Below are 25,875 nucleotides of genomic sequence, written 5' to 3'. Positions count from 1 at the left end.
AGGATGAGGAAATGGAAATGGCCTCATCTGAAATGGAAAACAATGTTACATAATCTTAATGTCTTTGATACCACAAAGTGGAAAATATCACCAGATCAGTATTCTTCTGGAAAAGCTGATACCTGACCTCTCAGGCTACCGGAAGTACATGTTTTAGCATGAGTATCAAGTTCAAGGTGTCAGGTCTGCCAAGGCAAACGTTATTTCTGTACCTGGATCCCAGCCAAGTCAGCTACTAATAAAAGAAGGAAGGGCTAGGGAAGAAGCAGGCTCTCCTGTTTGACAGCAAAAGATGCTAACTGGCAGTTAAAAGATGCTTAACTGGTGTTAAGCAGGTTTTAAAGCAAAGATTTGAAAATAGGGCTATAATGGAAAGACAAGAAAAACTGCAACATGGGCTGAATGTGACAGAGCTTTAGTCCTCCAGATCTTTGAAGTGGATGTGCACATGCCCCTTCATAGAAAATTCCCGAAGAAAACACCAACACAGAGCTCAAGAAAAGGTAGTATTAATTCAATTATACACTAGCACATTTCTTCAACAGAAAGCTCAAAATTACTGGATTATACAGAATAGAAATGAGAGGTTTATGGCATTTCCTCCATTGTTGTCTGTGTCCATGTGATTGGAGAGCCATGCTTCCCATTTGAGCCTCAGCAAAGTTTCTGGCTTCTTGAATTGCAGCAGAGTCTGCTTGACCTCCTGAGTTGTTAGCAGCACCTTTTCTCCAGCATCTCTAAGACCTGCCTGGTCTGCTACTCCCCACTGCAGCCTCTACTTGAGGAGTAGATTGGCAGCTTATTGCCTTGCTGGCTTATGTCCTGTGCTGTGCCATGTACACAGACGCGCTCTCCTCAACATCCTTGGCTCAATCCTGTTCACTCTTCATAAGACAAGTAAAGTTGTAAACACATGAAGCAAATATCATGTCACAGAGGATCACAGCAGCAAAGTTCAGGAATAGTCTTCCATCCCTAGGAAGATGGGAACAAAAATCCAGAATCACTCAATGATAAGAATCCCTCCAGTCATATAACCTACTATTTCAAATAAAGCTAAAATTCTGTTGTGAATGGATACTATGAACTTTATTCTATGCAGAGAAACCCTTTCCTCCAAACGTTACAAGTGTTCTGAAAAGCATGGCTACATGTCATGTGTTTGATCTAGTAAATACTTTGCTCTAGGAAGTTTATCTTTAATTATTCAAAGGAGTTGAACAAGGTCTGCAGTATGTAAATGGAATGTAATTTCACATACTAAGGCCTCTGTAACTTGTAGCATATGTGTTGTCTCAAAAATAAATTATTGGATCATACTGACAAATAACTGAAGGAAAAAAATTGGTATGGATACAAAGAGCAATAGGGCAGAAATAGAGCCCCATGAAACTCAACTGATGGGAAAAAAAAATAACTTGAAGCAACTATACACAGAACTTGCAGCTTAGCAATGAACTGTAAGTTAAATAGACCAATTCCAATCGGTCCTAGCATCTGCACAAAACATTTTGAAAAGAACTCTGTAGTTTATGGCATCACACTCAGCAGAAATATAAAGACACGCTAGTACATAACATGTATCCCAGAATCAGAATACCAGAAAAGATCAAAGCATAACTTCGAAAAGCAGATTCAGAGTTCTGTCTCTTCTGAAGCCAACTTGGACACATTTATCATGGGGATCATGTGTTTGGAGGTGTGACTGAAGCTGTAACAGCCTTCTGTACAACAGTCTTTATTCTTGACTACTTGAGCTGCCATTTTAGTGGATTGATCAGGTATACATTGTGAAAACTCAGTGGCATTGTTTGTCTCTTGGGATTGTGTGCATGTAATTGATAACTGTAGTTTCTTCACATTTAATACCTTTTTTGCATGGATTATATTTCCTTTGCAACCTGAATTTGTACATAAGCAGTGTAGTAACTTTAATGGTAAGAAAAAAGGGAATCCCAGAGCATTCAGCACCAAAATAGGTTAGGTAGGAAAGTTGCCACAGAGGGGAAAATCAGTAATTAGTGAAAAAAACTAAGCTAAGATTTTTCACCTTTCTAATCTTCTGACTGTATGAAAGTAACGTAGGAGGCTGTAACTGGAATTGTTTGCAGTTTATTTTGGTCATATGCAGAAGAGGGCTACCCTTCACTATATTTGAAATCTTATTCTAGAACTAGTGGTAGCACCTTTAAATACCAGCCAGAAAAAAGCTTTCTTTGTTTGAATTGTTTTAAAATACAACTTCCATATTATGTGTGGTGGCTTTACTCTTCTAGGGGCTTTTACCATGTAGCAGCCAGGAGTCCTTAATGACTTGAAACTCATTAAGGACAATGGAGAAATGCTTACTTTAAGAGAAAAAACCAATCAGGCAGCCTGTCATTTAACTTCAGTGATGGGATGGTATGACTGCAAATAGCTTTCAAAGGCATGGCAGAGAGTATATTTTGAAAAGGTGCTTTCACCTGGCCAGAGCCTTGGTTATCATGGTTTAGTGTGAGGTGTCCCTGCCCATGGAAGGGGGCTGGAACTTGATGATCCTTTCCAAGGTCCTCTCCAACCCAAACTATTCTATGATTCTATAACTTATATATAGAATGTCTGAGGGGTCTGGATTGAGAAGGTTTGAGCCATTTTCACTTCCTAACATCATACTTCCTTTGTCTTACTGCACAGCCATATCCTTGGCGAATAAAAATCCCTGTGTATCTAATATTGGTATCTTGGATGTCATAACACCAATAAAATGAGAAGAGACTTTGGTAGCAAAGATCACAGTTAAGATTTCCACACTAGTGCCCTTTCTAAGGCAACCTCTGGATGATGCTTCTTTCAGCACAGTCCTGCAGAGAAGTGTGGTACTTACATGCTGCAATGTAGGGCAGTTTTATAAGTGATGCTCTGTCTCACTAGGTGAAGACTAAGAAGAAAATCTAGTGCAAAATCTTAATAATTACTGTGGAACCCTGAAATATTCCTCTTTTAGCTTCCAGTAATAAAAGTTTATGCTAAAGATTGTCTCAGTAATTTTCTACCACTTTATCCAGTTTTAACCTGATTACCATCTGCTAGTACTTTATAAAGACAGAGCAGCTATCACAGTGCCACATATGATTACTGATGTCTCTTCTCCTTTTCTTAATTGTCTTGCACACATTTTCCCTTCTTTAGGGCTCTGCATAAACGAGAAGCTATTCCTGGAATCCTACAAAGAAAGACGTGATACTTCAGCTACATGACTTGAGGTTTAGGTGCTCAGACTTAGTATGAAGAGGGCAAAACAGAGAGTATTGGACCCAGAATGGATCAGCCTGACTGGTTCAGTGACGGGTGTAAGAACAGTGTGTCTCTTGAGAATGAAAGCAGCTGGGAAAGTAGACACCCTGGAAAAAAAACCTAACCATGCTTATCTGGAAAGTTTATATAAGCTACAAGTGCAAACACTGGAAAATCTGAAATGTAGACTTTATTCATCTAGTGCTGACTTGCCATCAATCCTCCTTTTTTGCTTCCTCTTTCTTGTTGACTTTGGCTTCTTTTCTTATTACCTGTCACTTATGTCACCTGGTTACACTCTCCCCAGTTATATACCTTCTCTTAATGAATGTGACTGCATGAATACATTACCATTCAAAGAAATCTCAGCACAAGGAAAATAATTCAATGCAAAATAGTATTTAGAACTTAAGAAAATCTACGGTGCATAAAAACATACATTCAGTCATCTGCTAGCCTGCCCCTCTCTTGAAAGGGGACATCTGTGGTGCCAGCCATTCAAGCCACCAGTTTGGGGGCTTGCTTACACTTATAAAAAGGGGAGGCGTCAAAGTATTCCAGGCCAAGAGACTGCAGGATTTACTACCTGCATATGGCCACTCTGTTAATACCTGCACCTCCAGACATAGTTAGAATTTGCCAACTTTGAAAAGGAGAAATTAGTAATATAGCAATGGGCTGACAAGCTCTGGCAGGTGTTTGCACAGGGCCTGCCAGCAGGTCAGTGGGATATTGCCAGAGAAGCTGAATTCCAGAAGAGAGGATGGGAAAGGAGACAGACAACACTTTTTCAGAGCTCCAGTTCTTCTTCGCTAACTTCAAAGGAAAGCAAATTTTAACTGGCATGTGGGCAAATGCACTGTTAATCTAGTGCGTAATAGTAAATCAAGCCTACGTGTCATCAGTCAAGAAAAGAATAGCAAAATTACTGGCGATGGTAGATACGCTTTCCTCAGCCAGCAGCATACTGCACTTTTCTCACTCAGGCAGATTATGACAACTGTTCCTCTGATATGGCCCCTGAGTGAATGAGCATCATTTTAATGGACTACCCACAGTGGACAGCCAGCACAGATTTGCACTTCCAAGCCCAGTAGGTAGTGAACTCTAAAGGAAGGTTTCACACTGGCCATTAAGCATCCAGCATGACCACAAAACTGAGGTGACACAAGCAGAGAGCAATTCCCTGGGAATATGGATCGTGTTTTGCAGCCAGCTGCAGATAAAATAACCAGCTTCTGCTGTAACCTGCTGTTACCTGGGGGGTGCTAAAAAATCCTCTCCCTAGGATTTTAAGTTTCTCTCTGCATGACTGTAGTTAATAACTGGACTCCATAGGGTGTTCCTTCTTTAGGAATATCCCTACTGCTAACAACTTGTGGGTTTTTTTGATTTTGGGGGGAGAGGGAAAAGACTGGTTTTGGTTTTGTTTTAATTTAATGCACAGAAATCTAAAATCGTATAGATTTTTTGTTATTGAACTTTCTTCCAGGCAGATGAACTTTCTGAAATTAATTATTGTAGTCCCATGAATTTATGGTAGAAATTATCTATAGTCCATTAACCAGGCCAGAAATTAACAAAATCTATTATTTTATATCATCCTTAAACTGTTTTCCCCTTGGGAAACCTTTACAAATGTTGCTGCTCCTTACTTTTGGCCAATTGAAGAGGGATGCGTGCATCTAAAAAGTTTACTCAATGTAAAGTTTTCAAGTATTTTATCAAAGTTTAATGTCTGAGATCTCTGAACTGACACATGGATAGTAACAAAAATTCAAATTTCTGTATTATCTAAGGGCTATTTGTGGTCTTAGTCCTGAAAGTCTAACAGCTAAAAGTGGTGAAAATATCAGGTAAAAACAGACTGAATTTTTAAAACTGAAAGTAACTTATAATTCTAATAACTGATGACCAATCTTCATATTAAAGAGCTATCACCCATAAAATAGTGTATAATGAAAAATGGCACATTCCATTGTCTTGTGTGATAGAGCAGCTTTTTGCCTTGAGTATTAGCTTCACATGAATTTTAAGTCAAAATTCAACTTTGATACTATATCACGCATCCTGGATTGTCAAAGAGAAAGCCTCAGCTAGACAGATTTTTGCAGTTCATCTTAAAAGTTGTTGGAGGGTGCTATTAAGTATATGTTCTTTATCAAAGATACATCTATGATGTCGTCAATCACTGATACATATTGACTTCATTTCTTTCTCCAAAAGATTTTTTGGTAGAAGGACTAGTTACTTTAAACTCCTTCCCTGCTTATAGTAGCAGATGATGTTTGTGATTGCTGAGAGGAATGACGTGTGGTTCTGAAGTGATGAATTAGCTCAAAAACATACCTTTTAACTCCTTCTATCACATGTCCTCAGTAAAAAAAAATAAAAAATAAACCCCTTCAAAAAGCAGGGAAAACTAAGAAAAAAAAATAAAATAAATTATATCTATGGACATGATTTTTTCTAAAAAATTAATCAGTATCTATGTCTTACATTAGACATAATTTTAATAGATCAGTTTTTATCTGCAAATATGCCTCTTTGTAAGGGTTCTATCCCATTAGTGCTTAAGTTAATTTTGATGTGTGTTAATTTATTTAGTGACAGCATTCTAAAGGAGAGCTGCAACAAAGGAAATACAGTATAAAGAGGAGGTGCAGATAGGCTACGGCTGGCACTCAGGATGGGCTAGCTCCTCAGCATTATATCCCACTCAGTTTTATGTAAACAGTCTTGTGGCTAAGGTGATGCTGTATGATTGCGATACATCAAGTTCCATTTTCAGCCAAATCACGCCTTTCTTGGACTCAAGATGAGAGGCAACTAAAATCAACAGGGGCAGATTTCAGTGGGTATTTCATCGGCCCTCCAATCTCTAAGCTTTATTTCTCCATCCCCTCATCACGGATGAGTACTCTTTCTTTCTTTGTTTACCTAGTGCATACATTGCCTAGAAAAGGATTGATTGTTATAGGGGCTCATATGACGATCAACACAATGAAGATCTAAATTCTGCTCAGGACTTTTATATATGAGCCTATATATAAACAAATTAAGGCAGTTGCTTTTCATGTGACCAAAGAATCTTAATGTATTGTGAATTTCTCAGCTCTGCACAGGTCTGCAAAAAGCTCTTATAAATCACCAGAAAAATAACCTCCTCCATGAGCATGCTTTTGAGATTTCTAGGATAGTTTCAACACGCGGCTTCCTGAAGAGCAGGTATCTCTGAAAGAAATCCTGAGAGAAAGTGGAAGGATTCTGAACGGCCTCCTGTCCCCACAACTCATTCAGAGATGAAGCAGATGCAGCTTTTTCACATTCAGTTCTCACCGCTTTATTTGTAACTCAGTGGATACACCTTTGGCTTTTGTTGGTGTGTTACATTCCTGAGAGTCTATTGAGTTGTAAGCATCTAGGTGAAATTAGGCTCATGAGCTAAGGTGTTTCCACTGCCTAAATTTCTTCAAAAACACATCTGAATTATGAAATATTAAATGAGATTATATGCTGAGATTGCATAGAGAGAAGCAGCTACATTACCCCACCATGGCTTCTGTTTACATATTCTGCAGATCTGTGAATGCTCCTTTCACACACACACTGGCAAGAAGGTGTGTCTGGTCAGTCACCAGCCAGCCTGTCTTGCCAGACACAGGGCTAAATGGACCTCAAGGCAGGTAGAGCACAGAGCCTCCTGTAAGCAGTTTCCACAGCATCATTACCCGCTTGGTTTATTTCTTGTAGGCAAACCTGTGCATGTGCTTACTATCTTTTTTAACTTAATTTGTCCATATTTCTTTTTAAGTTGACATATTTTCATTTCCATTTGTTCATTTCTGGAACTGTTGTATTTTCAGTTGATTTCATAGGCGGACTTGACACATACTCCTACCGACAGCCCCCCCAGGAACATGTTGAGTTAAAGCCTGTAAAGCCTGTAGGTAAGGTTCTGGTCCTACAGACCACATTAATCCTTCTAACTGGACTGAAAGCTAACCTTCTCCTGAAATAATTTTGGCATCAAGTTACTAATAATTTAATTAGAATTTAATTAGAATTTAATTAAAAATTAATCCACATAAAACATGCAAGTAAGGACACTTTTATCATCGATGACATATCCACTAATGCAAGGATTAGTAGATATCACCATGTCTGCCATGTTGTGCCTCGGCTTAACGCAAGGAGAGGCTCTCAGTGAAGGATGGAATTGATTTCCTGCTGACTTTTTAGCAAGAGAAGAGCTGGTTTATGGCTGCTGCTGCTGCATAAACCTTAATGGGATTAACCCATTTGTGGAAAAGTGGAAGCTTTTACATTTGTCTAGCTATTGAAAGAAAAATGTTTGCTGAAAAACTGCTAGTCAGCTTAAAGTCTATCTCTCTGTAGAGTTCCACTGCAAGTTCATTATCTCTTTGTAATCACGTATTTATTACCACCATTAAAATCACGTTTTCATAGGCTCTTCCTACTCTGCTACCTAATGTGTAAGTTCATATGCATATATATTCTTTTTATTTGCAATAAATTCTATTATATGTATATATATTCTTTTTATTTGCAATAAATTAATGGGGAAACATTACTAGAACATATATTTTGCAGAAGCTCAGGTAACTTCAAGTAGATGATATTTCTAAATATCAAAACATAAGACGTTAATTTATGAAGTCTTCTTAGATGCTTCTAAGTTGTTGCCCTGATGCTTTCTGTCTTTAAATTTGCCTTCAGGCCTTTCAAGTATCTTAAATGCAACATGAAACCCATGTGCAGCTAATTGACTGAAACTGATTTAATGGCTTACTGTATTTTACTTACCAGTTAACAGAATTTAAACGAGTTTGAGGCTTTTTTTCCTGCTGTATGCATGTGTACACGTGCTGGGAGATTTAACTTAAAGTGGACAATTGCTAACAAGATGTTTTGAGTTGGCGATTTACACCTGAACATTGCTTGTGACTTTATTCATTTTTTCATGGTTTTTAAATGTATTTTATTCAAGCTGCAGCTTTCAGTGTGTAGAAATAAACGTGGACAAAAATGTACTCAAGTTTAGTGAGTTAATATTGTAAGATTATGGGGGACCAAAAAGGAGAAAAGCCCTCTCAGTATGATGATGCTTGTTAGAACAGGAAGAAATATCACATTATGACAACAAAATGAAGTAATGAAGATTTGACATGGGATTAAGTACACCCTCTGTATTGGAATCTGACTTTTCATTAATATTTATTTAAATGCCAGTTTTGCTGCATTTTCTGTGGAACGATGACAGCAGAATGGGGTTTTGACCAATCCAAATAAGCTTCTAGACTGAAAAAAGTAAAATAGGTATCCAGGACATAGAATGCCCCAGCTACAACACTTACACATCTCCATAAAAAGATTTTAATGTCTAAACCTGCATTCAGGTTAATTTTACATATTAAATGAATAAATGTTTAGTACTTTATTAGTAAACTTAATATAACTAAAGGAGAGAGGAAAAGGACATTTTCACAAAATACTTAGAAAATTCCTAAAACCTGTGTTCATTTATTTTGCAGCAGAAAAATCACAGAATGTGAGAATTTGTTTTTTAATGGCATATTTTGGTTAAGTAACTTAAATGATTCGGAGATGTTGGTGAGCTTTCAATACTGGAGAATAAATGGCATCTTCCCATTTACTACATATGGGTATTGTACAGATGGAAAGACCCTCTCTGTCCTCTTTATGCATCCTGAAGTATAAAATTGGAAGATAAATTATACTGAGTTTCTTCTTTATCAATGTTTTGGTTCTATTCACTGAAAGATACAGAGAGGATCTGTACCTAAGCAGGGAAGAAAAATACTATCAGTGATCAAAGTCTGAATTAAAAGTCAAATTGCTGGGAACAATTTGAATGGTCAGTGGATTGAACCAGAAGTTTACAGATGCTTATGCCTTTGCAGCACACCAGCCTTCTAAGACTTCTTTTAATAAGTTAATTGCTGTCTGTATCAGTTATATACAGTCTAAGAATCCATAGTATCCCTAAGAAATGTGACTTCTGGAATCCAAGTTGTGAAAAACTGCATTTCTGCTCTCTTCAAGTTGAATGGGAATAATGCTTGTTGAACACAGTCAAAGCTTTAATAAAGGTTACAGATCTTTTGCTATCCTCACCACTTTCCTCATGGGAAAAATTAGCTTGATGTTATTTATAGATGAAAGCTTGGCTATATTTATCCTTTTATTTCACCCTCTTATTTCCTTTATTTAATTCATAAATTAATTAAACATAACCCATTGGAAGCACAAGGTTCCGTGGCCTCATGCAAACTATGCAGAAGACAATCTGGTTTCATCAAGTATGCATATTCAGTATAATGTCTGTTTAGTGCTCACATAATATTAATGATTAGCAAGTCTAAGATTAGCCTTCCTTTTCACCCCTGAGAAGAGGTTAAACTTGAACTTGTTCCACGGGGAGCATCCTTAATGCAAATAGGAAATTATCATAGCTTGTCTGTTTGCTCTTCATTCTGCCTATAATTCCATCAGGCTACTGGACAAGGAGAAGAAGAATCTTTGCCTCAAAAAGTGCAGCTTCAATTAAGATGTGTGTAAAGCAGGAGACAACAGGGGGAATAGAAAAAAAACATCATATTCTCTCTGAGACTAAAGCACATGGACTATAAAGAGGACTGTTGTATTTTCATCTGTTTCAAGCACAATATCAACAGCCAGGTCACTTGGTAGTATTTAGAATTGCCTCATGTTTTGCCACATGGAAAAGAGAGGAGTGTGGGGTTTAGAAGGAAAAAAAATGAAGGTGCATTTTGTCTTGCATTAGGGTTTTTTATCATTATTATTAATGGTTTGCAGAAGTTAAAGTTTACATGTGCGTTATTATTCCTGTTTGGATGAGTATGTCTGATACAGTGCTACTGTAGCTTTGAGCAACACTGTTTGGACAGACTCTGGCTCGCTAATTCCAGTTAGGGATTTTCCTAGGATTTCCAGGAACATTGCTAACTTCTGCTCATGGAACTGATTCAGTGTCTGAGAAACTGTCAGTGGAGAGGTCACCGCTCTGTGATGGGTCTGTGTGGCCCTGTCCTGTTTGCATCTTCTCCTGAGGCTTTACCCAGTGTAAAATTGCTATGAAAGACCATCATAGATTTCCCAAGATTACACAAGTGAACACGGTTTACAAGGAGTCAAGTGAGAACATGTAGATTCAGCAGATGTGTGGTTATGGTGAGGACTATCAACACTGTTAAAATACACTGTTAAAATGCATCATCTTAAAAAAAAAAATCTGTTATTATGTGACCTTCAGACATGTTTCACCACCTGTGGGATTTTTCCCCAAAAGATTTTTGCCTGTACTGTATGCATGATACAAAGCTACTACTTTGTACCCAGCCATTCTTTCTTGTGCTTATATGTGGGTCTTGTAGCTGAAAAAATTAGTGACCAGAGATCATTGATCCACTTGTTCTTTAGTTGCTAACCTGTCAGCTGGTGTGAATTTTCAACTCACAAATAGGAAGTCAAAGAGAAGAGACTAATATTTAAATAATTCATATATTCTGGTTTTTAGGTCGAAGTAAGTAATGAAATGGACCCAAGACTTCTGCTGCTGCAGCTGAAGAAACAGATTTTAGAAGAAAAGACCAACCTTGTGGCTCATCGTTCTGGAAGAAACCCACCATCCGTTCCTCACGGCATGTGGACTGTTCTTCCCGCAGGCTCAGTGTCATTATCAGCGTTGTTATTTCGTAGATCCTTGTAGATGATCTTGAATTTTGGAATAATTTACTTATATGGACACTTGTAAATTGTAAATTTTTTCTTTTTTAATTTTAATATTTTTACTACATTCAGTGTTAAGGCATGAAGACAAAACCACCTGTGAAAACTAGGAGAAGGGTGTATCTTTCTCAGAAAAAGTCAGTATTTTTTGACTGAATAGAATCATACTGTGCCTGGCCAAGATTTTGTCAGTAAACAGTAACTTTGACTCCAAAATGCGCAGCAGGACTCAAACCCTAACAGTGTACAAGAAGTAATTTCAATGCTGTATTTAGAATTCTCGATGTCCAGTCCTTGCATTGTTTGAACTGCTGTATGCTGTAGGAATTGATCTATGACCCTTACCCTGATGTTCGAGCACTAATGTACTCACCTAATTGTTACAATTCTTATACGATTCCTTCTCCATTCCTAATCTCTTTTGCCCTGAGCCCACCATCAGTAGCTGTCTCTGATTTGAAGAGATGTAGGACAACCACTCTACAGATGTCAGTCTCTAGGAATCCTTACATCCAGGGCTCTTTAGATGTCTGTGATTTGCACATTTTAAACTCTTCTCCTCCTTTCTCCCAGGAAGAAGCCAAGCATGAATGTACAGTACAAGGCACCATTTGAAGCCTTAGAAGTCTCTGGGGACTAATTTTGCTCTTAATTTGACAGTAAACAAGCAAACCTGAAAATGTGTGTACAAATCTGTAAAATTATTTGTAAATACTTCTAGACAAAGAACATGTATGTAACTGTGGTATTTTGTTTTCTATCCTGTCACCACTAGCATAAAGTGATACACAAAGCTATTTTCCCTGGGGAACTGGCAGTCTTTTAAACAGAACATTTGGTTTCTTCTTAATTACTGTATGAAGTGCTGTGCACAGTTGTATGCCCCAGAGAGTTGCATCTCTCCACAGAGCCTACGTGCCTCAGCATTCAGCAGAAGCTTTAGGGGTTTGGGGCTGGTTTTGGTTTTGCAGTTTCTCATTTTACGGTTTCTTTGGTAGGACTGTCAAGAAGGACATTCCTTCTGGCATGTGTATCTCTATATCTCTGCCACAAGTTGAACAGAGGTCCACTAAGTTACTTCGTAAATGTCTTCAGCTGGTATTTTCTGGCCCAACAACATTAGAACCTAAATCTGCAGTCTTCTCTTGGATCAACTATTTTCAAGATGAAGGCTAGAAAGCTTGTCTTGATTCTTTCCCTTCTAAAGTCTATTTGTGTTATCAATACAAACCTAATGGGGTGCGAATAAATACAATGGAGGTAGAGTCTGTCATTTTTAGGTGGCAAGGCTCTTGTGGTGCATCCACCTGTTTCCCAGCTAGTTAAATCAAAGACCTTACTGTCTTTGGAGAAACCACAATCTGAACATAGGTTAATGTTTCCTGAAACAGAGTATAAAGCAAGCATTATGACAAAGTCAACAGAAACAACAACTGAATAAAACCCTTTTTTAGTATTTCTAGAACTGAATATACCTCAAGTGGGATATCTTTGTGTGTGAAGTCAAACTGTGCCAAAAAGAGGGATGCTTTGTATGAAGATAGTGCTGTCTGTCCTTGTGTATTTATGTATTCCCTCCTACACTCTTTTCCCCTAAATTCTAGAATACTGCAAAGTTCCAGGTTTGTCCCATCTTGAAAAGCTCATCTTAGCACTGAAACCTTAGCACTAAAAACCAAAACTAATATAAATAATACCATTTTTGAGGCCTCATAAAGAAGATAGATTGTGAATTGCTTACTGCTGTAATATTTTAATAAGGTGAACACATTTTCACCTACTTTTGTAATATTTTACTTCTGCTTATCATAACTGATTATTTAATTTCTTTACATGATGCCTACAACACTGATGATGTCTACCCAGCCAGTACATGCAGCCTTCTTGTTTGCGATGGCTCTGGAACTTCACAGACAGGGATAACTGAGCACTGTTCAGCATCTGGAAGTTTCCACAAGCTACCTTGCTTCAACTTTCTCAAGTGCAGAGAGAGCCCGGGACACAGGCATCTAACATATTGATTCCCATCACTGATCACACATTGATCAATATGGTTCCCATTTGGGTTATACATTTCATCATAAATTTCCCTGCATTAATTATTATGGGCTAGCAGAGTAAAAGCCTCCAGCTGAACCCAGTGCTACCCTCAGGACCAGACAGGAGGAAAAGGAAGGAGGAGCTCTCTCCAAGGAGGATCATCCCTGGCAGAACATTGTAAGTGTGTACTTAATTTTATACCAAGACAGACACATTTGCTGGACCCTGTTTTACGAATCTGCCTCAATGTGTCTAAACCCTGCCTTGCTGTGTGTACTTCTTGTTTTCAAGTTGCTAACCAAAAGCTGTGCACATGCCACAAAAACTCTGCAAAGACAGAATCTGTCTGAAATATTGAAGGCTCTAGCTGGGGTACACAAACCAGAATATCCCAAATAACACTTAAAATCTCAGAATCGTTACCAATTCAGCAAGTCTGCCATCTGTCTCACTTAGTGAACAGAACGATCCTGATTGAAAGGAATTTGTCTTCATTAGAACAAGCCAAAATGCATACTGCAATGATGACGGAAAATGTCGTTCTTTTCTAAATTGAGATACAAAAAACAGTACCAATCAATCTGTACATGCTGGGGGCGAAAGTTTAGAGAATAATAAATGGATTTGAATGTTAATTGCTGTGTCTGCCAATATAGTAAAACGTATTGGCAAACAATTTTGTAGGAAACCTTAAGCAATAATTCCTTCTTTTTTGCAATGCATACTTTCACTAAGGTGTTAGGTGAGTCCCAGACCACCCCTCTACATAGGAAATAAGTGTTGACTTTCTAAATAAACTTAGATAATTTTCTTAAGCTTAACTGTAACATGTAATTTCAGGAAATAACTAGGTTTGCACTGCAGAACAGAACTTGCTGACAATCTCAAAACCTCAGAGCAGATATCAGTTGGTATAAACTGTTCTGGTATTTCTGGCATTAATAAGTGATACTTAGAACAGCTGAAGATCTGTCCCTCAAACTTTCATACTTTTTTCCTTTCCCCAAGTTTCTGCTTATCTCAAGTTTTATAGAGAATCAGATTTGCAACACTACTTTAACTGACAGCAAGACCGGGGATGTGCCTGTGGAAATAATGGCACTGCATGTTTAGTAAGGACAGAGCCAGGTAGCACCAGTGTTGTAAAAAGGCATCTCATGTCTTCAGGACCGGAAAACAGAAACTATATTGAGAATTAAACAGATTTTTGCCTGCTACAGTGACATAGAGTATTGTATATGACAGTTTTGGGTGTTCCTGAAGGAATCATTGCTGGACTGACATTCTCAGATCTTCCTTATCCATACAGATTTTTACACAAAAATTTGAAACAATTTTTTTTTTTTTAAATTCAACTATGATCTGAAGGAACTTTCTAAAATGAGACAGTTCATGGCCTGGATTTGCTAAAGGGGTTCTTTTAGTGCCAAGATATGACATTAACTACTATAAATAAATTTCAATTGAGCTTTACCAGTTAAAACCATGGGAATTATACCTGGTTTTATTTAACAACTGCTTGCTTTCAGTAGTTCAAAAGATGGCACTAAGAAGATGTTATTTACCATATATTAATAAGGATATTAGAGCTTGAAGGTGGGAGTATGGTTGCTGGTTAGCATGAGACAATACTACCTTGGTAAAATCCTGAGAACACGTAATTTGGTCATGCAAAAGGCTTGTTGTCCTGTCCCAAAAGTGGTGTATTTTAGCCAAAAGAAACCATGGTGGTTGATCTCTATCAGATACACAACACTGAGTGCTGGCTGTCTTTGCTCATAGCTGCCGTGCTGGGCTCTACTCCATGTCTGGATCTTGAGTTTCACCTCTCCATCCACATGTCACCTCTAAGTGCCACATTGGCAGGTGAAGCCTTTTTCCAACACCAACTGCAATGTGCTTCTCTGCAGCTGGCTGCCTGCCTGTCTTTTACATGGGAGTTACCTAGTTGAAAAAAGCCAACCCAGCAATCTATCAAGTTCCTTTAACAGACTTTGACAGAAGCAAACAAAAATTGACATCCCAAACTAATTGGCTTGCCTCCTTCCAGTATCAGCCTCATCTAGTTTAATTATAATGAATTACAACCTGAGAGTACAACCTGGGAGCACTTTTGCACACTGAAGAAATTTCTTTCCAAGTTGAGAAAATGTTGCTTCCATGGTTTTTTGCAAACGAACTCATCTCTTACCTGCTATGCTCAGTGTTTGGACAGAAACTTGTTCTTTAATGCCTCACACTGATGGGGCCCTGCCTGCCAGATTGGCACTTTTACAGTTGAGGGGCTGGGTTGCACCCTGAGGTCATGTCAGAGGTTTGATGGGTTAGGGCTGTATAAGGTGGAGGGTGCTCTCATCAGTACATCCCTAAAGAAACAGTCTTTCTCTCCTCTCTGTCCCTGCAAGCATAACAGTGGATCAGCCTGAAACATCCATTAATTTGCAGAGGATTCATAAGCGAACTAATATACACATTATGGACAATCGGGGAATTCAGATCTGTGAAAATAGGCACATAAAGAAGATATTTCATATCAAAATTACTGCTGCAGGGTTTGCCCCTTAGATCTATGTCTGCATTGCATGCTGATGGTGTGCTCACAGGATGTGAGAGCAGCCCTGATGACCTGGAAATAGCAGCACTCTGCTTCACTATGAGGGGCACAAGGCTGTTCAGGACCCTCAATAATTATTTAGCAGCCACGGGCACAGATCTAGCCTTGTCCTGCTTGTAATTTTCCCCAGGTTGATAAGCAACTGCTGATAAATGATGGTTTTTCACTGCAATTTCAATTTCCTTCACACAAGTCATAGTTTGAATGTTTCTCTTTGATTTTAGATGAATTAAACATCTGAGTTTAATTCCTGCCTCCACATGAGTACCTACTGGTCAGTTGTATAACACAGACTTGGCTGGGACAGCTTTGAGGAACAGCTGCCCTTGCATGGTCTGTTTTCTTACCAGCAAAAGACTCTGAGTGTAGTCTGACTGAACAGTAGCCATGCATAAATCATACCAGGAAGGCAAAAAAAAAAAGATTCTCCTTATTTTCCTTATCCCCCTAGGACCACATATCACTTTTTTAAGCTTGCTGTCCCAGTTTCCTATTTATTCCACACCAGCCATATGCAACCACAGTTTCAAAACACCCTGAGTGCCAAGCAGACTTGCTGAAGCTGAATTATGAGTTGGCTGAATGTGATTCCAAAAGTAATGCAATTTCTCTTTTTCCACAACAACATTTTCTGCCCAATTAGTACAGCATCATCATACACAAGGATGTGTTACAGCATTCCCTAGGATGTAACATATTTGGAATGACAACTACGTTACATGTGAGCAAACAAATCAGCTCGCCATGTTGGCCCATACTATTCAATAAAATGTCACGAGTGTGTACTTATCTTGCTTTATCTGTGTACCCAGAACCAGGGTAGCAAGCAGGTAGAAAGCCCCAAGTGCTGGGGAAAATACAAGCCAACAACTTGTTTAAACAGCCATGATCTGATCTTAATAATCCACACTGCAATGTGTTGTTTTTCTTAGCAAATAAAGCCTCCTGGCTTATAGGTCGCAGCCAGATTCTCAGGTGTGTGATAATAGGTAACCTTCCATGCTACTCTTAACATATATATATTCAAAGTCATGTTTTGCTTTCTAAAGATCTTATAGTTCAATTAAGTCTGTTTTCCCTGACTTTTAGAGAAGGCTGTATCTAGACTGCTATAGGGAGTGTCCCTTGGAGTGTTTGGAGACCAGAATAACACCTATGGAGATCACTCTCTGCCCATGGGAGCACCCCAGGATGCATCCTGATGCCTGGCTGACAGCTCTGGAGGAAACCCAGTGGGGCCCCGAGTTCTGAGGGGAGCAGGAGGGTCTGGCTGCCACATTCGCTGGGCTCTGCAACCTGAAGCAGTCTGCAGGGAAACACTCACTGGGGACCTCTCCTGCTTTGCTCGGGACCTCAATTTAACTGCATTTAAACCCAGGCCCTGTCCTTGGTGCTTGCCTAAGCTGTGCTGTGGCCATGCCTGTGCCTGGACAGGGACAAACCTGGACCCAACTCCCTGATGCCACTTTTTTGGAAAAAGAAGCATGAAGAGGCTAACCCTGTGAAATAAGAAAGACTTGAGGAAATAAATATATGAGACCTACAAAAGGCAGCATGCTGAAAGCAAAACTAGGTGATAGAAAGCAAACAACAATAAAAAGGTAAAAGGAAAAGAACTGTGATTTTAACATCATCATATAGTAGTAGTCTCAAAATGACAGTTTTGATTTCCCAGCATGAAAAGCACCACAGCATACACACACACAAATATTTGTCTTTGTCATTGCTTTTGTAAAAGTGTAGGGTTTCTAAGAACTCAACTAGTGTTACAGCCTGTCATTTACCATTAAAATCTAATACGCCAAGAAACATGATGTACGGTAAAAAGGAGTATTAAGTGAAAGGTTTGACTGCTGTTCTGCTGTGCATATTATGCCATCTCATGGCTAGTGGCAGAAATACCACCACACACTTAAGAGTCAAAAATACAGTAGAGGAAAAAGAGTAGTTCATCTCATTTATTGGTACATATTGCTGAAACGTCACAAGTCCCACTGGGATCAATCACCGCAGAGTGCTGAGATCAAATCTGTGAGTTATATGTAAGTACAAAGCACTGCAAAACATATCACCTTTTAACAGCTAAATTTGATGGTTTACTGCAAGATATTATATATATTAATATTAGTATTATTAGTACTATTAGTATTATATATGTTACTATTAGCATATATTACTAACATAACATATAAGCCAAAGCTAACCTGATACTACCCCATGGAGCTCTGTTTCCATGCTTAACATTTCAGTAGGTTGCCATCATCTAGAAGCACACAGTGTTTTCTACTCCAAGAAGTACTCTCTTTGCCTCTTTCACTTCAGTAACAAGAAATATTATTTCTTTTTAGTTGGATAACTAACATGGAATTCCATGGCAGGGGGTTAGAAACTAGATGTCCTTAAGGTCCTTTCCAACCCAAACCATTCTATGATTAGGATAAATTATACAATTAATTAGAAACGGTCAGCACCTGAGTATCTAAGGAAATCTAGATAAAACAAAAACATAATTAAAGCAAAAATATTTATTTATTTAGCACACACATGCTATTTCTAGAATTGGAAAAGAGGAATCAAAAAAGTTCGGTCTTTGGGGTTTTTCCTGTGACCTGGTTAACTCACAAACAAGGTAACCCATCCAAGAACCACGAGAAATGACCACTCGTAGTATAAAACTCCTCATCTAAAAGATACTATAGTCTTTCATCATGACAGAGGGAGGACATTTGTAGGTTAACTTCGTAGAAGTGAATGTGAAAGTCAGGCACCATTTGCATTTTGAATATTCATATTATTTTCTTAATGTACTTGTTTGAAAAAAGAAGTGTTATGCACTGACTTTGATGCAGTCTAATTCAGAGATAACAAAATACTTTTGTTTCCTATGTCTAGAAAGGCTATGGATGGATTCTCTCCCTCTTACCCAGGGAATGCACTTGTTGGAGCAGTAATCTGCAGTCCAAAATTACTGACACATTTACGGATCATCCTTATTTCAATGACTTGCCAGAAAGTTCATATTCCCAAAGGATGGCTTACCACGCAAATAAATTAAAATGCCAGCCTCATCAGACAATATACTAGTTATTTCCTGTTCAGAAGCAATTGTTTATTACTGCAAAACAAAATACATTTGTTGGTAACTGTGCCAGTTTTTTAACTTGCAATACAGAAATACCTAATCACACTGAAAGCTCTTTCTGGAGATTGCTTTAACAAGGAGATCATGTGGAGCAAATGCATTACTGGAGTCAGAATCTTTGGAGAGTAAAAAAGCTATAAATTGCACATTCTTCCCCTTTTTCCAGCTTCTGGGATTAATTTGGCCATTCATGAATAATGCATTACAAGACCAGCTTCCTACCCTTTGAGATTCATTCTGTTCATCCAATGTAACTATTATGACTCTCAGTCTGCTCTGTGTGACATATAATTTTGCATAACATTAACCAGTATGTTGGAAGTGGGGCATCCTTAATAAATAGAGTTTCTGCTTCAAAATTGCATACAGATGACTTCATGGAGCTACCTGGAATACACACTCCAAATCTATCTTCTGAAAACGCTCTTGTCCGCTATAATGACATTTGAAATGACTGATGAAAACTTGAGAGCACACATTAGTAATTAATGGTGTGTAGATATGTCTTTGTCCTCCTGGAGAAGAATGAAGACTTGGCTTCCTCAGTAGGTGTGGCTACTTACTTTACATTAATATATCTGTGACTCTGAGGTCCAAGCCTTCCTGGAAAACTGAGAAGAAAACACAAGCCTTTTCCCCTTGTGCTAGGAAATCTCAAGGCATTCAGCTGCCTGTATCCACCACAGAAACCTTAGGGAAACAGAAGACACGCTGGGATTTCTCTGAAGAAGCAACACTGCCTGCTTAGTGAGACCTCAACCTAATGACCCAAATTGTATTGTGGCTGTGACATGTGTCCCACACTATAATATTCAACGGACTATAATATTTAATCTCTTGGTATCACACTCCTCTATGAAATGGGCATAGCAATAGCTATGTAGCACTTGCTCACAAAAACGACTCAGGTTTGACTTATTTTATTTAGTGGAGCTGCTGACTATAAAGTATTCGGATTATATATAAAGGATTGTGTCATTTGCTTCACACACAAGATTAATGGGTGTTCTTTACAGACAAATTAAGGATTTAAGTTATTAGGAGCTACACATGAACACGTACTGCTGTAGGGCATGGACTTTTCCATTTTTTAGCTGGATAAACTAATTAAGCATAGCTGAGTTCAGGAACTAAAAATAGCATGTTGTCATTTACAGGACTGGGCTTTAACTGTCTCTTTTTCCCACAGAGGAAAAGTGAGAGACTTCAGAAAAGTAAAGTAATGTATAACATTATATCATATCAACATCTCTTAGTTTGCTGTGGGGCTGTGACACTGTGTGCAGCGCATATACTGCACAGTGCATCCAAACACTGGAATTGAAAGTAGAGAGGCTGCTGCGTGGCCATTAACATGCACAGCTTACTGACTTCACTGCATCCTTCTATGTCCCTGCAAGGAATGAGGAGCAGGGGGGGTTACACAAGCACAGATGGCAAAAGAGAAAAGCATGAAGAAAACAGAAGTGCATAAATTGTACCTGGACCCAACAAGGTATTTAGATAGTCTCCCACAGCCGTTCTTTTGCATTCATCAGCTTTGGCAACTGCTCATCCGCCTCTTCAGATGTGTCTAGCTCACTCTGCTCTATGCATCTGTATCACACCCTGGCTATTCTTGCAATGTGAATGGGAAGTGCTGGTGCAGCTCTACATAAAGAAAAGACCACTTTATCCTCACAGGGCTTGAAGAGGCCCACAGAATTGGTACTCCATAATGGGGTCCCTGGAGCAGCAGGTTAGGAACTATTCACCTCATGCATGCCCTTCTCCTGGCATTTTCCTGGTGGTGGCAGATTATCAGCACTGAAGGTCAAATGGCAGCTACCCAATGAACACTGCTATTTCATCCCTGCCCTGATCCATAAGGCTGAGAAGAAATCATCACTAAGGATTTACCTCATTCAGATGCTATAGCTGGCAGGCAGGCAGGTGACTGATAGCCACAGGTACTTGCTCAAATCGAGGAAAACAAGCTAACTGGGAAGTCCAACTCCTCGAGTAACTCAGTGTTAACCAACTGCAACTGCCACATCTTGCTTCAGCTTGCATCCAGGACCTAAGGGCCAGTTTCTTTTACAGCACTGATGTATTCCTTGTCATTTCCATATGCTTGCTCTATTACAGCAGCTGTACTGGTAAATCCCAGCACACTTGTTGCTGTACAAATGTATAACAGCTTCCAGCACGCAGGAGGCCACAGTAAGCAGGGAGGCAAGTGAAGGTAGAGAGTGGAGAACATCTCACCACCAGCTGCATCGTAGGTCTGCATGCAGCTGACCCAGGCTGGCCTTTCTCCCATGTCTCCTTGCAACCCTTCTTTTGCCCAGGAAGGGCTGTGAGCTCTCCTGTCCTTGCAGGAGGAGAAGGGGCAGCACTAAACCATGGTTCATCTTACTTCAGTGTGAAGCACTGAAGGCTGTGCAGCAGGGAGACAAGGTGGTCAGCTGGGATGCTCCCCCAGGCAAGTCCCTCCCCAGGCTGCCTGACATTCACATTAGCAGACATAGTGTCCTCCACCATCTGAAGCTACCTGCATGCTGCCACATCTCCCAATCACCCTAGCGCTGTCAGACCATGACATTCACCATATCATGGTCTAGGTTCCAGGCTGCTCCACCGCTGAGCAAGGATCCTATTTCCAGGTGGAGATTTCTGCAGTGCTTTAAAGAAATAATGAGGTCAAGTGTCCCAAGTGAGTTGAGAAGGACTAAGCCTGGCTGCTGCTGCTTGGCCAGTGTTATTTGGTGTGAAAGCAGTCTGCATCCTAGCTGTAATGATCAAAATAGAACTGTTGCGGACCACAGAGGAAAGAAGATTGGGCCATAATCAGCAATGTCTAGAAACCATTGGCTTTTTCCAGTGGAAATTTTCAGGAGCACATTTCTGTAGTTAACAGTATCAAATGAAAATGCTTTCCAGATACACAATATACCAAGGCTCAGTGAATCTGGGAACAGCAGATGACTTATATACAACTGAGGAGTTTTTTAATATTAAACAAATAAATTAAGATTGGAGAGGAGTGTCAGTCACACATCTTGTCAAATGCTTAATCAGGCAGAGGAGATATCCCAAATTTTAATTGCCTCTGTTTTTTAGTGCTCCAGTCTGATTTCAAACTGCATAAATGAAGCTCTTGAATTTTTCTTGTCTGGTTTGAAGTCCTGGTACCTAAATCATAATTTATCAGTAAGTTCTACAGGACACAGAGAACAAGAAAACTACCAAAAATTCTGCTCCTCATGAAAGTATCAGATTGTACTTCTTTTTCATTATTTCTCATCTAATTAATCACCCATATGTCTGGATTATGTTCTTCAACATTATAGTCATGAGTTAAAAAACCTGCAATGAATTCATGGCAAACTTAGCAGGAGATAAGCTGTGCTAAAGGAATAAAAATTATGTGTGGTAATGAGGTAGAAGATGCAGCAAAGCCTGGAAGAAAAATGCCAGTTTACCCCTTTATTTACCACATCAGGTTATCTGTCCTGTAATTAGGCACTCAGCAGGACAATCAAGCTCTGTTCTAGAGACAGCTTATTATTTCATAGGGTTATTTTTCTTTCCACAGTAAACTTTAGCCTTAATGGCATTGTACAGACATGCTCCCACTCCTCAACCTGAGAACAACTGATCCCAAGAGATCTGCTTCGTGTCACTCACCCAGACACTAAATAGGGCGCCTGGGAATTCAAAGTGCACACTTATGAAGAATGAAGGAAGGAAGAACATTATTTGACACCTTACGACCTTCCTGAGTATCATTTTAAATCCTTGTGAGAAGCACAAACGCATGGCATGCTTTGTGCACGCATCCATGCTCACTGATGTGGCAGTGTAGAGTACAAGCCTTGAGCTTGGCTTATTCTGCTTCTGGGAAATCTAAACTTTCCTAAACGTTTAAATGTGAGACCTGACAGACTGGGTGTGATTCATGAAACCCTGACTTGTCAGACCACAGCTGCCACGACTTGTATTCTTCCCCCACGCAGTTCTGTGGCCTCATTGCCACACGCAGCCCAGCCACAGAAGGAGGTGTCGCTGTGGTTTAGCACCAAAGCCCTAGTGTGAACTATCGCCACCTATGCTGAGCCTTTGCAGAAAACAGTTGCCAGAAGGATAGTTTATTATAAAATAGCCTGGACTCCACTATCGAAATGCTCAAGTGAGAAATCTGGGGGGAACAAAAGATGGCCAGCAAGCACTGCTGTTCAAACCAGAGTTACTGCCTGGATTGGTATTTCCCATGCTGATGTGACATGAATCAGCTTCTCTCAAAATAAAATTTATGTATAAGGATACGTTTTCATTTGTACCATAACTATAAAATATTCATTGCACTTTGTCTCTCCTCTGTAACACTATTATCAATAAAATTTAATAATAGTATTAACAATTAGTAATTCATGTAATAATAGTAATTGGGTAATGAGTCACATTCTTGTTAAGTCTTATTGTCTTTTGAGAAAAGCAGGCTTTAAAAGCTAGCCTAGCATGAGAGCTGCTGAGTAAATCTCAGTGAAGTACAGGTGTGTGAAGTTTAAACTTCCTGAAGTTGAATTCAGGTGATAATAACCTGATAACAACCTGGTGCCTTCAGAAAGAGAGAGAAACTCATTTCCTAATAAACCCCTAGCTAGAAAATGGCTATTTTAGGATTTCTGGTTTTGCTGATGTACTCTTCAGGAAAATGACTGCTTTGAAATATGTGACATACTTTTTACAAGTGAAACTACACATATAAAACCAGCTCTTGGACTCATATAACTGCAAAACCACAGAGAAATAGCTTCCAGTCTAGATCATCAGAGGAAGCCTGTGAAGTACAATGTACTCAAACCAATTGCTTTGATGACTGGAAGCAACAATTGCTAGAATTTATGCCTATCGGCCTTTTGCTTTGTTTGCTTTTTGCTTTCCAGTTACAGAAGCTTGGTTGTAAGGGATGTTTGCTCATTCTAAGAATCACAAAGAAGATAATTTGAGAGGTTTTGCTAAAGAGTTTGGAGCAAATGCCTTGGTCAAGTGCTCTTTGAAATTGTGACAGCTATTTTTAGATGGTCTGGACAATTTTTGGATGAAAGGGTCTTGGAAATATTTTGCTATATAAGAACTCACAGAGAAAGTTGGCTCTTAAAACACACTTCTTACTTTGTGAAAAAGATATAAGCATTATGAGGAAGTGATGAAAGCTGGAATAGTATCCTTATCAACAGGTGGCCCCGGGCAGGATATTCCTTGCTATTTACCCTATAAATAAACAGTGGATTTGAGAAAAGGCCTGCCTTGGGAAAAGACACAAGGCTAACAAGGTTAGGTAATCAGTCTCCTCCCAGTATCCATCAATCTGTCTTCCATGTAAGTACTCAAACCAAAATAATTTGAACAGGCATTTAGAAACTTTAATGGCACTTGAACACTAGCCAGCTCCTACAGCTTTTCTGATAACACCACCACCAGATACATGAGTGAACTCCACAGAAGGAAACCAATCCCAAATAAAATATTAATTACCATGATAAAAGTGACTGTGAAATCTGTGTACACCCTCCCCCCTTCAAACTCAAACATTCTTGAATGTGTGTTGGCAGGCAGTCTTCAGATACTTGTTGACACACACACAGCTATTTCTCTCCCCTCAGGACTCCTGCCTCACAAAGGCAATACAGAGACAAAACACAATAGGGAAACCATTCATTATTGTTCTTCCTGGTTGTTCTAACGGTCCCCATACTTTCCTCCCTGTTCCAGGAAAAGAACCACCGTGTCCCTAACAGGCCACTAATTTCTACGGAAATATGCCCAGAACTGGTACAAGTACAGCTTAGCTTTCAATACCGTCTTGTTGAATGGCACCCACAGCAATGAATAAGGTGACAAAGTAACAAAGGGAAAGAAGTTAAAAATTAGCCTAAAAATAAGCTACTCAGCATTAAAGTGGGAATAGGGTCATGGGTTGCTCAGACACAAATCTCTGCTTTGGATTCACCACCTTGCTGGGGAATTTTGCACAGCTTGTTGGCCCAGAAGTGGTGGTTTTTTGGGCGCATTGTTTCAAGTTTTCACCCCCACAATGCCGCCTGTGGATTAGACTTACTCTTTAACTCAGTACCTAGAGCACTAAAGATGTTTCTTTCCTGTAATTTCTTCTTTACTTGAAGGAATTCAAATTGGTCTTTCTTACCTCCTAGGCAGAAGTTTTCTAAGCTCAGGTTTTCAGTTCCTCCCAAATAAGTTGTCCTGATTTGCATGAGCTAGTTTCATATAGATAGAAAAGGGAACCAAGACAGGTTCTGTAGCTATAGGGGAGGAACAAACACCTGAAAATAGGGATGTCTTTCCAGTCACCTCCAGCTAGTGCTTAAACCTGTTAAATATTCAGTGGAAACAAGATGAAATAATTGTGTGCTTGTATACATTTTTTTCTCCACTGCAATCCTGCCAATATGTCCAGTTGTACCAAAACATTCTAATATTATCCTGCCTCCTCCCTTCTTCTTCCCTCACTTCCCAGATACCTTGGTACATAATTATATAGCACAGTACAGTAAATATTCTACTCAGCAAGTGACTTTAAACTCCTGAGACACCACAACACCAGATCACAAAATAGCACAAAACACTGGTTCTTGTAGGCCATCTAGTGATGAAAGCAGTACAGTACAAGGAGAAAACCATTTCGAGCTTTCCCTTCTTAAAGATCCTTTCGTATAACCTGCAAGGCACACAGGGTTTTGTTGCTGATGAATGCTTTTCCCTGCACAGCAGCAAGCAAGATGACTGTGCCCATAGCCATACTCTGAATAAGAGAGCATGGCCACAGGCTCCTTTCCTTCTCTCTCCAGCATTAATCCTAAAAACCATGCTGACATGACTATACTAAGTGGGCACAGCTTACAGAAGCCTCCTGATTTCTGACTGTCACAGATGGAAATAAAAAGACCATAAAATGACCATTTATACTTTATCCATGGTATCTAAAAAGAGAACAAAAATACACATC

General features: G+C 39.2%; 1 protein-coding gene across 1 annotated transcript in view; it reads left to right on the top strand.

Annotated features, from left to right (window-relative positions):
- Positions 1–11,865, top strand: part of NKAIN3 (sodium/potassium transporting ATPase interacting 3) — a 182,960-nt gene extending 171,095 nt beyond the window's left edge. The window contains exons 6-7 of the mRNA XM_031052262.2: positions 7,143–7,222; positions 10,859–11,865. Coding sequence (XP_030908122.2) covers positions 7,143–7,222; positions 10,859–11,050 — 272 coding nt within the window. The 3' untranslated portion in view covers positions 11,051–11,865. The remainder of the gene's footprint in view (positions 1–7,142; positions 7,223–10,858) is intronic.
- The last annotated feature ends 14,010 nt before the right edge of the window (positions 11,866–25,875 follow it).

This window comes from Melopsittacus undulatus, chromosome 1 (assembly GCF_012275295.1).
Source record: "Melopsittacus undulatus isolate bMelUnd1 chromosome 1, bMelUnd1.mat.Z, whole genome shotgun sequence".
In the NCBI taxonomy this organism is placed as follows: domain Eukaryota; kingdom Metazoa; phylum Chordata; class Aves; order Psittaciformes; family Psittaculidae; genus Melopsittacus; species Melopsittacus undulatus.
This window is presented reverse-complemented; position numbering and strand designations above follow the sequence as displayed.